Source organism: Genypterus blacodes, unplaced genomic scaffold (assembly GCF_046128005.1).
Source record: "Genypterus blacodes isolate CSIRO-AG114 ecotype Tasmania unplaced genomic scaffold, CSIRO-AGI_Gbla_v1 ptg000061l_1, whole genome shotgun sequence".
In the NCBI taxonomy this organism is placed as follows: domain Eukaryota; kingdom Metazoa; phylum Chordata; class Actinopteri; order Ophidiiformes; family Ophidiidae; genus Genypterus; species Genypterus blacodes.
This window is the reverse complement of record NW_027466873.1, coordinates 1,374,207-1,392,402: the sequence shown is the minus strand read 5'-3', so window position 1 is coordinate 1,392,402 and position 18,196 is coordinate 1,374,207. Positions and strand designations below refer to the sequence as shown.

At 41.8% G+C, this 18,196-nt stretch overlaps 2 protein-coding genes across 3 annotated transcripts in view; both read left to right on the top strand.

Moving 5' to 3' along the window:
• Nucleotides 1-18,196, top strand: part of ccser1 (coiled-coil serine-rich protein 1) — a 91,389-nt gene that overhangs the window by 40,235 nt on the left and 32,958 nt on the right. For both annotated transcript variants that reach the window (XR_012963865.1, XM_076154032.1), the window contains exons 9-10: nt 4,876-4,953; nt 7,836-7,916. Coding sequence is in view for 1 of the 2 variants with exons in the window: in XM_076154032.1 (XP_076010147.1) it covers nt 4,876-4,953; nt 7,836-7,916 (159 nt within the window). In the remaining variant the exon portion in view is untranslated. The remainder of the gene's footprint in view (nt 1-4,875; nt 4,954-7,835; nt 7,917-18,196) is intronic.
• The window catches only part of pggt1b (protein geranylgeranyltransferase type I, beta subunit), a 123,073-nt gene that overhangs the window by 85,395 nt on the left and 19,482 nt on the right, over nt 1-18,196 (top strand). The gene's annotated exons all lie outside the window — the stretch shown is intronic.

The following is an 18,196-nucleotide window of genomic DNA, read 5'->3' as shown; positions in this document are numbered from 1 at the left end:
AGGCTGCAGTGTCACAGCGCGCCCTAGTTTAATTTAATGCATATGACATGATTTTTACCAGATTTTGTCCCAGTTACAGAGTTACACTGTATTTTAGAAGGTACTTGTTGTCCGAGGCAGATTCAGAGCTATGTAGGTATCTAATGTATCCACTTGTGTGTACATTTGTTGCAGTGGACACAAAGGAATGTCTTTTTATAGTGAAACATTTGTCATCGTGTCAGATGCTGCATAATTAGAAATTAATAATGTAGAATTATAATGAGTGCAAATTTATAATCATAGAACCTTCTCCACACCAAGGCTTTAGTGTGAGAAGGTTAAAGAAAACACACAGTGAGAGACACACACACTGGCCTTTTGGGTATGTTCCATATACACAGAAGAAGGTAATGTAATACATGAAAGACTTATAACATAAATAAGTTAGAGGGTAGGGTGGGTAATGGTCTAAAAGCTTGAAATTCAGTTAAAGGTTATAAATATGAAATTGTTCAAATTGGTTTTAAAATAAATAGAAAAAATGAATGGGTAATGTACCAAAGACGACTGACACACACACACACACACACACACACACACACACACACGCACACACACACACACACACACGCACACACCTCTTTATTCTGCATAAAGCTGTGGCACAGCAAAACGCTAATCTCATCCGTCTATCTCTCCATCTCTGTCTCTGTCTTTCCAGATAACCTTTTTGTCCAAAACACTGCCCCTCCCTGTTGTCAGAGGCTCACACTAAAAGCCAGGATGGCCAATGTCACACACAGTTACACGCTGACAATGTCCGTATGCGTGTGTATATGTACAGTGTGTATGGGTGTCTGTTTGATAGACAACAAGAGGCGTTTTGGAACAGCTTTTCGTGCTGTGAGTCTCCCTTACTTTTGCAAATTTGAATCCCCAAATATCCGTACTCTTACTGTTGCTTTCATCACTGATACGACGGTTGTCCTGAGGGTGGATGCAGAATGCTCCATCTGTTCCAGGTGCTGCCCCTCCCCCATCGTGCACGTATTCTAATCAACCGGTAGGAGTCGCAAGTGCAGCAACAGGGTCAAGGAAAGTCATCGGCTCAGCAGCCACAAACAGGGACAGTTGTGTTCATACAGGTGTGTTCATTGGAATGCATAACCAATTTGGAGGTGCTGATAAAGGGGATTGAGCATAATGAGGTTATCAGGATAAAATAGAATCAAAAACTAATAGGCAAAGACACGTATACATCTTAAATGAGTGGTTAAGCAAATATCTAAATCTCTATAATACTATAAAATCTCGTGGCATCTCAATCTCAACTCCTTTAAATCGGCAGTACGTGCAGTTTAAGTGGAGTACAGTTAATTAAAGAGAAGTGTCAGGTAATTTGGTTTTGCCTCACCTTTTTCAAGGAGAATGCATTTAATTATACAGTCACGTCTCCACTTCCCCCAATCACGACATAGGCAGAATGTAAGTGCAAATTGAACAAAGTGGCATGTTGAAGTAACGTGATCAAACAGTGGCTCACAAAATTTCACAAAAATCCATAGATTGAATCATTTCTGCTGATGAGGCGAATATAATTCATCCCTGTAGCCACTTCAACTGGTTGCTGATTGCGAGCATAGAGTGCCCTTAACTTCTATACAAAATCACTTAAAGTGGATGCACTTCAATGATTTTGATCAGGTTTAGTCCCAGAGAGGCCTTTCCAATCACTTTAAAAAAAGAAATTCCAATGGCTCACTTTTCTTGCACAGCCTATGTACCATTTAATTCGGCCTTGAAAATTTTGGTCATATAATCGCCCACTCAATGACTGAATGCTCATTGAGCGACATTTCCGCTTTTAGTCGAAATGTCTGAATCGTTTCCCTGTTTTAGTCTGATCGAGTAAAGTTAGTATCCATTTCTTGTATTCACCACTTTGCGGTCTTGTCAACGTGTCCAGTTCTCTGGCAAAGAGATATTTGGGCTAGTTCAAGTATATTCTCTCTCTCTCCCTCTCTCTCTCCCTCTCCCTCTCCCTCTCCCTCTCCCTCTCACTCACTCACTTGTTTTTCTCCCACGTCTATTTGTTCTCTTTAGGGTTTCTGTGTTTCACATTAACCACAAGGGTCAGGAGTGCCTACATGAATCGATTTTGTTCGTTTTAATCACAATTACACACACGCAGGTGCCCGAACACTGTAATGATACACATTGTGCTTTTGTATCTAGATTAGCTTATTCAGAAGAGACCTTTTTTTCTATTTGAGTCTAATTAGTTTTAGTGGCAGACTAATGTAATCACTGTCACTGCATGTTGGAGGCTTTTCAATCCCATTAAAATCTCAGATTGTAGTTATTTATATGCTGCGTGTGTGTGTGTTTTTACTATATATCATCTGTAGAAATAAAACCCTCTCCTAATTATCAAAGTATGTACTTCATACAAACGAAACATCAGGTTAAAAGCAGCCAGTCTGATTTGAGTACCATTCACTTATGTTTGTTTTTTTTATTTTGTTTAATTCTTATTATCTTCTTCTGTTTTCTTCTTCTTAAATGGGTTTTTGCAATCATGCGAGCACCAATTGAAGCACTTAACATTTGCTTTACACGATTTATGTGTCTGACTTGTTGTGACTTTGTTAGTGAAGCTACATTACCAACTTTCCATCCTTAATCTTCCCTCCGCTCCACACCAGACGACACCACAGGTGCTTCTCATGGCACATTTACTGTAGCTTCAATGACTTGTACACAGTGATTCTTGTGCTTTATTATTGTGAACTCAAAATAACAGAATAAAATAAATTGAATTGGCGCAAGTCAAAGCTTATACTTTGGTCTTGGAAGAGGATTTCATATTTGTCTGCTACTAAAACCCATTTTGGCTCCGTGTTGGTTTGGACTCGACTTGTCTCCGACTCAATTTATTGTCTTGTCTACATTCCAAACTTCGCACCAAATTTGAAAAAAGTGTGTCCGGAAATTAACAACTGCATTTTGATTGGCTGTGTATTATATAGAGGTCTTTCCTTTCATGCAAGGCTCTTTGCCCATAATGTTGGAGAGCAGAATGGATAGTTCAGTTACTGGTTTGTTGTAGGGGAAGTAGATGCGCCATACTGGGAATGGTGGAAAGTTAACATTTAAAATCACTTCAGTATTGCCAAAAGATATAATTTATTTCTGCGGAAATGGGACATTTTAAATGGTTTGGGCGGCTGTGAAATCCTCACTATAGCTGTCACATTTTAGAATGAAAAGTGTTTTAATGACATAATGGTCAAACAATTAGATCACACTTACTCAGAAACACTTCCTTCGCCAAATCAAGCTGTGGAAACTTTGAAAGTCTGTGTTCAGCTTAATCTGGACTGTGAAAGAAGGTGTTGTTTGCTCATATGGCAGTTCCCACAGTTGTCTCATGTTTAGTGTTAACATTGTCGGTCATTTCCTTTTCCGTTTAGTAAGTAAATCACTTTCCAGTAAGTAGACTTGAATGTTAAGTGAAGTGACCCCCATCTGGCGTCTTGCCCTGCCTCTACTCTCAACAAATGCTCAGTGCTTAAATCATGACGTCACTACGACGATTATATGCAGCTTAAATTAATTTGTAAAGATTACTGGTATCCTTCCAGTCACAAAACGATACGTATCTACAGGCGGGTATGTGCAGTTTTTTGTAATTTTTCAATGTGAAATAAGGACAAGCGTCTGACGGGTGTCTGTGTGTGAATCTGTGTGTGAATCAGAGGTCATTCAGAGGACAATGGTGCAGCCCGATGTTCCCCTCTGGTCTGTCTCTGACTCTCTGTCTGTCCTTTAGCTAGATGGCTCCCAACAGTTTCAGACCATCATGCTATGCCTCAGGCCCTCTCCCTCCGCTCCTTCCCTTCTATCTCTCCTCTGTCCTGTCCCCCTTTCCTCCCGGTTCTCCTTCATTTTCCCTCTGTTATCTCACCCCTTTTTTTTGTCCGCTGCTTTCATGTCCTTGAAGAGGTAATGACTGCCTGTCTCTCACGTCTCTCTCTCCACATTATCTTCTCCCTCCCCTTAACCTTCCATTCCCTTCCTCTTTTTCTCCTGCCTGTCCAACTGTCTCACACTCTTTTTATAATCTGTCTTTTACAGCGCCCTCATTTTTAGCACATTGGCTATCCAGCCTTTTTAGAATTGAGTTAGAAGATTTTACTGATAACTTTCACTGCTCTGCTCGGTCTGAAGCTGTTACATTTCCAACCACTTGATAGCCTGTGAGCTACTGTGTGACCCCGGCTCCACCAGCTGCAGTGTGGCCACACTCTGGTTACTGGGCCGGACAAATGAGACGAGCAGGAGCCATAAAAGTGGATACATCATATAATATCTTATAAAAGACATTGTAATCATAGAGCATTTTTAGAATCGCTTATACTGTCTTGAATATACAGTTTGGAATAGTGCTATATAAAATTATTAGAATTGATTTTATTATTTCCCCCCTTGTCTGTCTGTCTCTGTTTGTCCCTTCCTCCTTCCCTACAGTAATGTCTGATGACAGCACAAGGTCATACTAAAGTGCTGTGTGCTCTGGGGTGCTGCTGTAGGACACACTAAGTTTATCACAGACACATAAAGAGAGGAGGACATCACAGTCCTGCTGCATCCACTACATGACAGCTTTATTGCACATACACACACATGCAACACCGGTAACAAACATGGCCATAAATATTCCTAAAAACACTACTAAACTCTCTAAATGCACGGACACACACTAACGCCTCCTGTAGGTTGTCACTTCTCTTAGGCCCTGTTTGTTGCTGTTGTCGGAGTCTGCTTCAGATCAAACACTCCATTACGGTGTCTTGAACAGTGTGTAATGTGGTGTGTGTTTCTGTTGTTTAGGATCCAGGCAGAGAGGAGGCCTTGCTGCAACAGCTGAGGGAGAAGGACGAGTTGATTCTCAGACTCCAGAGTGAACTGGTAAGATTCCGCACACATCAATATGTAGCAAGATGGAAAGATTATGCATTTCACATCGTAGAAGAGATGATGAAACCGGATGCCTGCATGTTCGGGGTTCTAATACGAATTTAATGGAAAAAGGTCTGTGCATTTTTCTTGGTAGACAGACATCGATTTCCCTTTTACATCATACACACTGGTGGGTGGTGCAAGTTCTTTGCAGAATCGTTTAAAATGACCAAACTGAGAGCAGATGAGTTTTAACACATTGTGTATATGTGGACTACTGGCCAGTCAACTCTGTCATTCAGTGTTGTAACTGTATCCAGACAATGAGAATGAACTGATTTTCAAATTTATTATTATCTCAATTTCAGAAAAGTGTTATCTTCGCTCAATTTGACCTCCACTACTTGGTTTCTTTCTATTTCTGTTTTTCTTCACTGCGAGGTTAATAATTAAGTAGTTTTAAAAATACTGATTTAAATGCCTGATTTTTGGTATTTTCATTCATTAATTCTCTTTTAAGCATAAAGCCTCAGTGAAACATTTTATTCAATATCAAACTTTTTAAGATTTAAGTTTTGTGTTTGTTCATGAATTTGCAGAACATTTGTTTGATTTTTCCACATTTCGGCTTAATTTTGATGTAGCATGTAAAGCACATACACACATCAAGTCCAAGAAATAGGGAAAGGGAAAATGGATTAGAGAGAGAGAGAGAGAGAGAGAGAGAGAGAGAGAGAGAGAGAGAGAGAGGGGGAATAAATGTGATTGTAGTTCAAAGTTGGCTTTAAGTCACACTCAATTACACAATACACAATCAATATAGAACATCATTGCACCAGGAAGCCCAACTTAACTGTCTTTGTTTTGTCAACTGCCAGCTTAATGTAACAGCAGTCAAGCCAAGAATTGCCCAAAAAATTGCCTCTTTAGCAAGAATGGAGTTCACTGTTAATCGTTTCCGTACCCATTTGGAAAAGTCAATTCTACTTATAAAATATACAGTTTTAAATGTGAAATACTCCATTTCCATTCTGTTTTCTTTGGAAGTCAGATCCCTGGGTGCTTCACCAAAATGCCCTTTACAATAACACTTGAGCATTTGTCCTCTACTCATCTGTAATTTGTCACCGGTTCCATCAGAGCAATGTCACGCAGAAAATATGCCAGGCCTTAGCAGGAGAATATGCCACTGTTATGGCAGTGCTGTGAGAAATGCCAGTCCAACCCACAGTCTTCAGTCTCGTTTGGCAGCTGTTTGATCACATTCTGGCACTTAGAGCTAATTTCTTTTCTTGCTTATTTCTCCCTTTTAACTGTCAAAACAATCTCTCTCTCTCTCTCTCTCTCCCTGTTCACTCCTGTGTTTATTTCTCATCCCATCTTTACGCCGCCTCTCCTCTTTGTTTCTTTCTCTTTCTACCATATGGTGTGTGAGTGTAGCCACCAAATGGCTTTATGTTTTTGCCCAGCTCACACATTTGCGGATCCATCAATCAGTCTTTGGTGTATGCACTGGTGTAGACACACAGGCACACAGGCACACACACACAGACACACACAGAAAATGACTGCAGCCCAGCCTTATTTTCAACCAAAATATCAAAGGGCATTCTGTAATTTCTTCAGATTGATGACATTGAATTTTTTTGGACAACGTTTCATCTTTGAGGATTTGTACCGGTGTGCATATTCAATATCAGTATGTGTGTGCGTGAGTGCGTGTGCGTGTGTGTGTGTGATAATAAGGGAAACCTTGCCCACCACAGCTAAGTTTAAGTGCATCATTCTTATGGAAAGGGCAGCTCATAGCCAACCCACTCCTCCCTCTGCCTCTGTCTGTAAATCTGCCAGTGAAAAGCTATTAATTATCTCCTAGAAGGACCTGCTATGCCGCTGCTGGCCATCACTAGCTGTCACTTTTTATGAGTTTGCTCCTCTCTGCTGGTGCATTTTGTGCAAGGACCATGTCCCAACCGCAACATTTAGCTGCACAAAGGCTTTCCGGCGTGTAATGTAGGCACGTGCATGAGTTACGACAAGGGTTTTAACTTGTTCAGCTCACTATTGATGGATCTACACAAATGATGGACCTTTATTATTTATGTTTCTTTTTTCCACTCTTCTAATTTCTCTTTACTTTAACCCCTTTCCTCCGCCCCGGCCCTGATTTGGTTGATAAATTTTAATCAAGGTTAATGAATTTCTCAATATTTCATAACCACTGCAACTTTTTCGTCCCTGGTCTTTTTCCCTCCTGTGAGTAGTGTAGGGCAAGCATGTCAGAATGATTAGTGACATTGTAATAAAACTCTCTCAGTGGAAAAAGTGCTGGGGTCTTCTCATTCAAAGAGCGTGTGTGTGTGTACTGCCTTTTCAAAATAGTAATCCAGAGATACCGCAGGAGTCGGCAGGTTTCTGCTCAAGGTAAAAGTGCAGTATTTTGAAGGAGAGGAGCCACGCCTTTTTTCTCTCCATACGCCTTTCTGTAAATCTGTCTGGGAAAACCTATTAATTATCTCCTAGAAGGACCTTTTAGCTGCCTGGCCAGCACTGCCTGTCAATTTTTATGAATTCTCTGCTGATGCACTTTGTGGAGGGTCCCTGCTACAAAATTTGGCAGTGAAAGCTTCTCCTACATTTCAGCACAGTTTTATGACCCCCCTCGGGCTTCCAGGAGATGCTGCAATAGAGGAACGTCAGGGGTTTGAGGTTGTTTTGATGCTTGTTGTTTCCTTTGATATTTTGCTAAGCATGGAAACAGAAACAAGCAGTTATAAGTGCTGCGTAAGTCTCCCAGAAGAGTATTTACTTGTTCTGATTTATGTGTTTTTGATGTTCAGGCTTGAGATTTTGGACACAGCTGATGGGTGTGTGTTTGTTTTTGTATGCAGGAGAGTGCCAAAGCTGCCCTGAAAATGAAAGACTGCCAAATGACTGACCGCACAACGCAGACAGAACACATAGGAGCAGAGGTAAGGTGCACTCAGACTACACATCACTCTCTCCCACAGACACGCAACCACATAGCAACTACACTAATACCACTTTTCAGGTAAATGCTGTGCCTATGCAAGGCAGCACTACACTGTGTTACGATGCATAATACTACTAGGATACATCAAATACACCAATTTGGGGGGGTTTTAATATGACAAAAGTCTTCCTTCTGCTCTTTGCTCCTACTACACTCTTGTTCAGCAAGGCAAAGCTGTGAGTAAGATGTATACATGGATGTAACTGATAGGATTCTGCTGTTTGACCAATTTACCTGAAGCATGTATGAGGAGTATAATGGCAGAATCTAGGTCTTTTACTCAGTGCATGCTTACACCAGTTTAAACCTCATGTATTTACTTGACGTTAGAGAGAAATCAATGTACCGCCTCTACACACTGATGGTATTTTAGGCTTAGCCAGAGCATCCATCTGTCTACCTGTCCTTTATTCCTTCCTTCCTTCCTCTCCCACCTCTTTAAGAGCAGTGACATTGAGCTAAAGTTGTAATTCATCTTGTTCTCTTTAAAGATGTTATACCACAGTGGCTGTCACATGGTAGTCCACTACCTGCTCCCTCACTCCTTCCTCTAATTCCCACAGTGCTTGAGAGAGCGCTGTGCTACTTCCTACCTGCCTAGGTACCTAACGCCCTCAGCTGACATGGCCTCTTTGGCTTTGCTAGGGGCTGACAGTATGGGAACGCAGTAGACTTAATGGATGACTGTCTAAAAATGGCTGCCTGTAACAGGAACAGGAGCAGAAGTTGGGGGGGTGTTTCTTTGTTTCTTTGTGTTTTTGTCTTTTACAACACTTTTTTTATTTTATTTCCGCCGCTGTGAGAAAGTTCTTTCACAACATTTTTCATGATGTGCACAAAGTTGGCAAGAAACATTGTCAAAGGGGTAAAGCTGCATCACGGTGTGAGCAACTACGTGCACAATACACACCGTCTCACAATGACATACACACACGACAGAAAAGGTGTGCAACTGTCTTGTTAAAACATATACAGAAGGTATTAAAATTCTACTTCTATCGATGTTAACAGCACAATTCAGATGTGCGAAATGGACTTTTTCACAACGGATACAATACTGTGTACTAAACTGTCAGCTCTTACAGAGTGCTTATATTTAATTTATTAGCCGAATTTATGCTTGTTATTACTTTATCACATCAAAACGGTCAATGGCCAACAAACACATTCCGAGGGTTGCTGGTGTTTTTGGCTGCATGAGGTTTATTGATAACCTGTTATACTGATGTCAAACCAATATCTGATGCCTGCTTGAGCAAATGCGTACAGTACACCTGCCTGCAGTAATTCTTTAAAAGTACATAAAGTACAAAGTTACGAGGTATGAACACATTCAGCAACTACTGTCTGCGTCATCTTTACCAGCTTCCGTTTGTTTCAATATTGTCACGATCATGGGTATTGATAAAAATTCTCTTATTACCATACCTGTCAAACTCCATCTACGTCTCTTATGAAAAGTTGTGTGGAAGACAGCGCCATCATTCTTCCTTTATCAGTGTTATTTTTTTTATCCTGCATTTAAAGTTTCTCTCTCTTTCTTCCTTCTACTTGCGCGCGCACACACGCACGCACGCACACACACACACACACACACACACACACACACACACACACAAAACAAAACCTTACATAAGCATACACACTGTTCCCCATTTGCTATCTCTGGCTAATGCATTTCTCATAATGTAGACGTAAATGGCTTCGCATAATTGTGCCTCTGTTGTTGTTGAGATGCCAAAGAACGTGAAATTGTGGTTTTATGTGTGCACACCATGTGTTGCATTGCAAATTCACATGCTGGTCCTTATGTTTGTCATTGCTTGTCTCTGCATGTGTGTGTGTGCTTGTGTGTGTGTGTGTGTGTGTGTGTGTGTGTCTTTGTGGAGCAGCCATTAGTCTCGGCCTTGGACAGCAAAGTCAATAAAAGAGCCGTTGAAAGTGTCAAAGTAACATGAGCTAAATAGGTTGCATTTATGACCCAGACTGCACAATTCACTCATTGTTGAGTGTCTGTTTGTGTGTGTTGACTTGCCGGTGGCATTATTCCCACATTAATAAAGAGGATGCCATTAGCAGAGCACATTTTAACTTTAATGTTACTTTGTTGGCTAAGTTAGTCACCTGTTTGTTTCTTAAATTGAAGTGCAGACATTCTATTATGTAACTGGAGAGCAGAGATTTAATGCCAGAATGTTCGCTCAGTCATATTGTGTCTCTCAGTCGGTCTGGTTTGATTGATCTCCTGCTTAATCATTTGTATTCAAGCGGTGCCACTGGGTGTCTCATCTCCCCAGCAGGTGGAAATATATAGACAAGTGAAATTAGTACACCAGACCTGTAATTGCTCCACTCAAAAGAATGTTCTTTTATACTTTAACATCTATTGAACCTAATCGTCAATGTCTCAGAGGTTTAGTTGTTGAATGTTTCCCAAAGTCTCTTACCTCAGAGTGTTTAGTCAGGGCCAAGGTAACCTTATTTTCCATATAAAACATGACCAACTTTAGTAAGTCTAGCCACGGCGCACACCGTATGGCACTGCCATCTATTATAAGACCAGGACATTTGTATACAGTTTCCCATATGCTCAGGTCCTCCCAGTAAATAGGCTCTTAATTAGAGGAGCAGCTGCCTGCCCGCTAGCAAGCTAAGCTAGCAGCACAGGTGACTTAACTCAGCAGTAGCTTGCAGCATGTGTGGCCTGATTTAAGCCCTCCTCTTGTGTGTACGTGTGTATGTGTGTGTGTGTGACAGAGAGGGAGAGACGGAGAGAGCGTGTGTGCCTATCAGAGTGCCTTTCTCTGTGTTTGTGAATGTGAGAGATGCTGCAGTGTGGAACAGGCCTATGTGGGTTAGCTACCCCAGTGCATCCAGGACAGTCGGAAAGCAACAGAAAGTGTGTCTACAAGTGGGGCAGCTATTTCTACTGCTTCTGTCACCTCACGAGGTCGGCCACTCTCACCCATCCTCTCTCCCTCTCGCTTACTCTCATTCTTTTCTGGAACGTCCTCCTATTTCCTTCTTCCTCTTCCCGTTGCCCTTCTCCTTTTCTTCCACTTGCTGTCGTCTTGTGCAGAAGTTAGCTTTTGAAGTTGTGGACCTCCTCTCCTCCTCTCCTCCTCTCCTCCTCTCGCCTTTCATCTCCTCTCATCCAGGGCTCCAGAAATCCATCAGGGATTCTCCTGCCCTGGATTCTCCACCGTCGGACACTCAGTCCTGGGGAGAGCTCCTGGCTCCCACCTTCTATCGCATAGAAATGTGACTTTGGCACCATTCTTCTCAAGTTCCTCTTCTTAACAGGCTGGCTTTCTGTCTTATTCAGCACAAGGGCAGACAAGAGAATATACACTATTTTGATTGCTGAAGTACCATTTCAAGCACACAGCACTCATTGATTACTTGCATTGATTTCATGTTCAAGTCAAACGACAGTTTAAATGTTGATTAGCTTAGTGTTCACCAGCCATTATTAGGGATCGGAAATTGGCAGTTACCTTGTGGCCATGATGAAGAATGGACCTGTTCGCATTTGCACCGATTCTTTTTTCATTATTAGTATGTTTATTCTTGTGATTTCTGTATAGTTTATCCAATTTTAAATGCCGTGTAGTAAAACAAAGCTGCCGTGCCTCTCAGTCAACCAAATCCCAGACGAGTACGTGCTTCTGTTGATGGCAGCATTAACTTAGCTGTTGTAGGAGTGACCTCTGTGATGAATAAATATAATCCATGTCCATATATCCTAAATACATACATACAGTCTCGCCATCAAGTTTAAACTCACTGATAACTGTAATATCATAGAAGCAGTATAATTTGGACATCAACAATCATCCTAATCAATGGAGAAAGGGCAGCTTGACCCAGTAAGACACAATCCCATCGAGTGCTCCTCAGGAAAACTCAGACATCCACTTGAAATTGATGAGCGGGGGTATGGTGAGAGCCAAAACAAAAAATTTACCCGTGTAGACAGATACTCATTATCTAATTTTGCACTTAAAATGTCATCTATTTCTCAGTGTGCCAGCTCAGAGATGGTGGTAGGGGAAAGGAGGAAGCATGAGCGAGGAAAAGGGTTTAGGAATGAAAAGGAGAGAAGCTATTTTATGTCCTGCAGAGCCTCTTAAAGAGCTGGAGGTATTGTGGCTGTTGCAAACTTTTTAGACAGGGTTGAATCAATTGAGATTGCTTTCTTTCAGCAAGCTAATTTCATGGGCCTTCTTAAAAAGAGCAAGGTTATGGGGTGAGCGATCAAAAGCTCTTGAAGGTTAGCTCACTCTTGTTCTCGCTCTCTTTCCCCCTTTGTCAAGCTTTTCTGTTCTCTGTTTTGTCAATTTTATTTTGTATTTTTTCCCTCCGTCTCTTTCTTCGCCTTTGCTTTGTACCCCCCACTGTCTCCATCCTCTCTGACTGCTGTCTCCTCTGGAAGGAGAAGAGTAGCGGTGGAATAAGTCTGGAATTTATCGTCTGTTTGTGGGCTATAAGCTTTGAGATTTACCCTCAGTGTTTCTTGTCTTTTCATCTCTTTTGTTCACCTCACAGGAAGTGCATTATGTCTGAAGGATTTGCTGTGTTGAGTGCACAGGACTTGAAGTAGATTTAGGTTTGTTACACAAAATAAAACAATGTTTATTTATTTCAATTGGCGTACAAACACACAGCATAATAAGAAAACGTTAGAATCATAAACTCAGGTTTGCCATATCCCTTTGAAGTTATAAAGTATGATAAAGATTCTATTAATAGAATAGTACATCGTCGATCAAGGACACAGTTCCATCACATCCCCGCTAATGTTCCTTAATAGTCAACTTCTAACATTAGCTTTTGCCCAGAGTAGCACTTGTGTCTCTCTCTCGTCTGCCTCTTCATTTGTGTCAAAGTGATCGTCCTAACACTTGTTCAAAGCAAAGCAGAGTTGGATTCATTGACTCTTTTGTTTTGCCTTTGTTTATGGGTGTGTTTGTGTCTGTAGGCATTGATCCAGAGGGTCAGAAAGGGGGGAAATGGGTTTGTGCTTCAAGTTACCTCTGCATACGTCCAATCACTATTGCTGTGAATGGTGGCAATGAAAGTGCAGATTGGTTTTTCTACCGTATGTTTTGATCAAGCTTGGGAACCCCGCTTGCACATGTATGATGACATACGTAGATCACATGTGCCCGCGTCATCAGTGCTCCCCCCGTGTACCAGGCTGACTTGGAGGAAGGGGGGAAGGGTCTTCTTGCTGCTTGTGACTATGTAGGTCTCCGATGCCTATTCCTGTAAACTAGATCATTTTGTACAGCTATAGTCCTGAGTAATGGGGTTGGTACGGATGAGAGAGAGAGAGGGAGAGAGAGAGAGTCCTACTTAGAGTTTTTACACATTTTTATGTTCATCGGCCCTCTTGTCCTGTCTTCTCTTTCTTTGAATTTTATGATTTCCTTAATCCCCCTCCCCTTTCTTTATGTCCTTTCATAAAAACTGCCCTTGCTTTTCTGTTCTTACTTTCTCTATGCATTCATACATTTTCCTTCTTGTTTTTCCCTCTCTCTCTCTCCATTTTCATATTGATTCCCTTCTCTGTCCCCACCTCCTGCCTCCGTCTTCATCTCTACCTTCTGCCTGTCACCTTCCCTGCCCTTCAGCTGCACATCCTTCTCCAACTTTAAATTTCCTCCTACACGTGTGTCTGCTTCCCTTGTATCATCTTTGTCGTCTTTTGTCACCATGTCTTTGAAAGGCTTTTCATGCTCCTTTCTTCTTACTTTATGGGTAGCCTTTCACCTGTATGAATTCACGTTGTCTCCTTCCTTCCTCTACCTCACCTCCTTTATTACTGTTACCCTTTCACCCTCCCCTGTCCCTCCCTCCCTGTCACTGCTTAACCTCCATTACACTGTTACCAAGCCAAGTTAATTATCTCCTCTCCTCTCCTCTCCTCTCCTCTCCTCTCCTCTCCTCTCCTCTCCTCTCCTCTCCTCTCCTCTCCTCTCCTATACTACCCTATCCTATACTACCCTATCCTATCCTATCCTATACGTGTGTGTGTGTGCGAGAGGGTGGGTGTGTTTGTCTCTGTGTGTGTGTGTGTGTGTGTGTGTGTAAGGTGACCGAAGTTTCCCCCCAATTTACACATTCTGCTGACAGTAGTGGGCTTGAACATGCACTCTGCTGTCATATGTGGGAAGGTGCATAGGCTACATATATTTTATGTCACAATTATAACTCTCATTGCAGTTACAGAGTCATACCATGGAATAGATTCAGCGATTTTGATAGATATCACCCAGTGTGTATATGCCAGAGAGGGGGGCTGTGTGAGAAAAGGAAATATATAATAGATAAAATAATAGATAGGTAGATCTGTAGAGAACAAATGAGAGGCTATTAAGGTTTTGTTCCGGGGAATAAGGTATTTTATTGTAGTTTTATGTGACCATCAACTTTTACTGTTGGAAACCTCCTTCCATCTGCCTGCTTGAAACTGTGCTTTTGTGTGTGTGTTAAGGTTACATTGGTTTTGGTTTAGTTACTTCTTTTCACAAGGTTTCCTGGGTTGTACTTTAGTGGTTTAAATAGTCACATTTTAGTTTATATATGCCCTTTCACTAGATGCATCTAGTACTTGCGCTAGTGTGTTGGCCGGTCAGCATCATCCTCTGTCAGTCAGCTGCAGGCTGGATTGTCCTGGAATTTGAGCTTGACATGGAAATCATTCTCAGGAGGATTTCTATTCATTTTGAGGATACTCAGACTTTTCTGTTTACATTTGGCTGGGAGCGATTGCTTAGAACTGAACCCTGTCTCATTGCTGCTCAGCACATTGTTGTGATTGGGTTAACATTTGTAGTTTATGTTTTGGCATTTTCCCGTCTGGGTAAACTGGCAATGTCACTGACACTGAAAGCCACAGATCAGCAGTGCTGTGGATGGGAGTGTAGTGATGTTGGTCAGTGCACATGTTCATGCAGAGTTAGCATTTATGGATTCATGAGGTGCTTTGCATCTAAAATTCAGAACTATATCCTCTTGTGTTCTGTTTATTTTGTATATGAAGCATTTCTTTGATCCATAAAGTAACTCACTCTTAAATTCATCCTTCATTCAGTCACTCTGGACACTTGTGATTGTTAGCAGGCATGGCCATGTCTGACACCAGAAATGACATTCACTAATTTCCTCTTTGTAATATTGCTGAACTGTGTAACCTGCTTTATACTTTATAGTACTTTGTTTGCTTGTTCAGTTTGTAATGAACTCTTTGAAGTTAATAAAAGACAGCTCGATATTGATGAACGCACATTAGGAGGGCAGGCAGTGTCAAATGCTGATTGATGATTGCTGTGAATGTAGCAATGTGAAATATTGCTTTTTCCTCTCATCTAACAACAATTCTTCTTTGTCTCCGTCCTTTTCTTTATTGGTTCCTTTGTGTCAACATATATTCTGTTTCCAGGGCATCAAGGCGCATGGGAGCGCCACGTTGTCATCAAGGAGACAACTGAGTGAGTGTATCTGCTCTGATATCACCTGACTGAATGTGTGTCTTGTAGTGATGGTCTCCTCTGATTGTACTAGATGTACTAGATGGGAAGTTAGGAGGCTTTCATACCGAGGCTTGATTAATCTGCATGGCTTCACCCATTATCTGCACTCCTTTGAGAAGGATAATCATATTTCTTTACTTATTGAGGCTTTTAAAACAGGAGAGCAGCGAGGTTGAATTGCACATGAATATATGGCTATGAATCATGCTGTTGGAAGTGTCTGTGCTGTGGTAAATACAAAGGGTATTCAAGTTGATGAATGTGGAATTACAATTACATCACATCCTACATCAGATTGCCTCAAATTGAAAAGGATAATTTTATGCAATTCACAACTACTTATGTGAATAAAAATGATCTGTAGGCGAAGGTGAGCCAGGTTAAGGATGAATCAAGTCCTGTATGGAGAGCCTCTGAATGGAGAATGCCACCTGCACTGCCTTGCTTGTAATATAGAATGCTCCCTATTGTATCTTTAGTAATCCTGCCAAAGTGGGTGGTGACCCAAAAGTATCTTTGCACCAAAGTCATTTAAGTGAAAGGAACAGAATGACTGTTGTTCTGGAAGTCACCGGAAACGTTTCTCTAGTTTAGCTCTGTGGAAAAGTCTCCTTGTTCATTTGCAATTTGGCGCTGCAGATCATTGTTTGCAATGAGTTACAATAAGAAAATCCTTTATTCGTCCCACAACAGGGAAATTCACAAGTAGGTGATTTCACCACTGACATGGGTTTGACATAATGTGCGGTCCATTCTGGTCCACCTAACACGGACTGAAGGTAAACATTTTGCTGTCTCAGTATGCTGCCATTACGATGTCCTTTTTGTTGTGCTATCCTAACAACAACTGAGCAGCAAATTAAAATGGTCTCTGTGGTGTTAAAGGTTTACTTTTCACCCCCTTAATTGTTTTCACTTGCGGATATTCATCAGCTGCCTGGCCATGTTGGTCGACACAACCAACATGGCCTTTTTACAATCAAGTTATGAAGTTAGAAGTAACAAAAATGTAAGGACGAAGGGAGATTTCCCAAAGTGAAAGCCCCTCTAGGGATGGAGCTAAACAAAATGTATTTTATTATTGTGTTACTCCCTGCCTTCCTGTCTGCCTACCCACACTATAATAGATTGTGCTATAGCATGATTTAGGATTCAGCACCAATGTGTGAATGCAGTGTCCCTGCCTTCCTTTTCCTGTACATGTGTGAACTTTAACCCTGCCTGTCATTGCACTATGAACCTTAACCCCACCTGTCACAGCACTGAAAAAGCTTTTATTGACCCCTGTGAGCTATGACCTTGTTTAGACAGACCCTTAAACACACACAATACACTATACTGCACTCACTCAATAAGGAGAGAAACTGTGCAATCATGTATTGAGAAAATAATTTAAATGGAGCAGTGAAGAGTTCTGTGTTTAAAGCACAAAAAGGAAGTGAGAATCATCAGAGCTTCCATTGTTTGCTCCATATACATGCTTACAGTCTATATGATCTGATGAGATCTGCTGCCAGAACCCCCACATCTGATTAAAATCATAAAGGCAGATGTGTGTTATGAACGTTGGGCATGGTAGTAGTAGTAGTGATATCTGTGTTAGTGGGTGGACACAATGGTGGCTACTGTAACATGAAGGAATCCTTAACCTAGTCGAAGTTTACATGTTGGGGAAGTGAAGAACATTTGTGGTCCCTTGATGCCTGTCAGACAGGTGAGTGTGTGTGCATGTGCATCTGTGGATGTGGTTTCCAGCTTGAGACATGTAGTGAAGGTAACTCTGGATACCTTCAACTGGCCCCTGCCATCTGCAGGTGGTTCCTTTTCAGAGGAGCCGGAAGCCAAATCATCCTGAACAACCACTCTGCAATGCCAAACAAAAAAACGACACCAGTGGGAGTTGTGTTTTTTTGTGTGCGTGTGTATGCGTGTGTACGCGTTTCTGCGCGTGTGTGTGAAACAAGCTCCAACCCTGGCTTGCTGCCAGAACACTTATCTAACTCTGATCCACAGTGTTTCTCACTGTGACTCCTAATTATAGACAGAGGCACTCAAACAGACACATACGCACACAGTCTGTACATGCTCTCCTGTGTACCATTCACACTAATGAGGCACTCTCCCCAAAGATGGGCCCACAGTCTTTTCTGCTCCTTGATAGAGGCCACCAGGACCACCTCCTCTGCCAGCCTCCCCATAGAGACAGAGTGAGAGAATTTTTCACACTGGCACACAGAGAGACAGACAGATACAATAACCAAGGGCAATGGCCTTTGATAGAATAAGGGATGGAGGGAAAAAGAACCTTATGCTGAGAGAAGTACAAGAGCGCTGGAGAGATGCAGTGAGAAATGAAGCAAAAAAAAAAGGGGGGATGAAAGAAAGCTGCCGTGGGGAGTGGAGGAGATGAGAGGGGCTGCCAAGAAGTGAAGCCAAGAGATGGAGATCGGGATGAGGGAATGGACGGCAGGGGACTTGGAATAGCTTGCAAGAAGAGCAGAGGAGGAGGAGAAGAGAGGGAGAATATTTGTTCTGTTTACTTATTGAGATCCAAGACGCATGATCACAATCCCCCCGCAGTCCCAAAGGCTTTCTTTCTCTGCCTTCCTCTCTTTTTCTCTCTCCCTCCCTCTCCCTGTTTCCCTCTTTATCTATCGCTGTGTTTTCTTTCCTCTCTGTG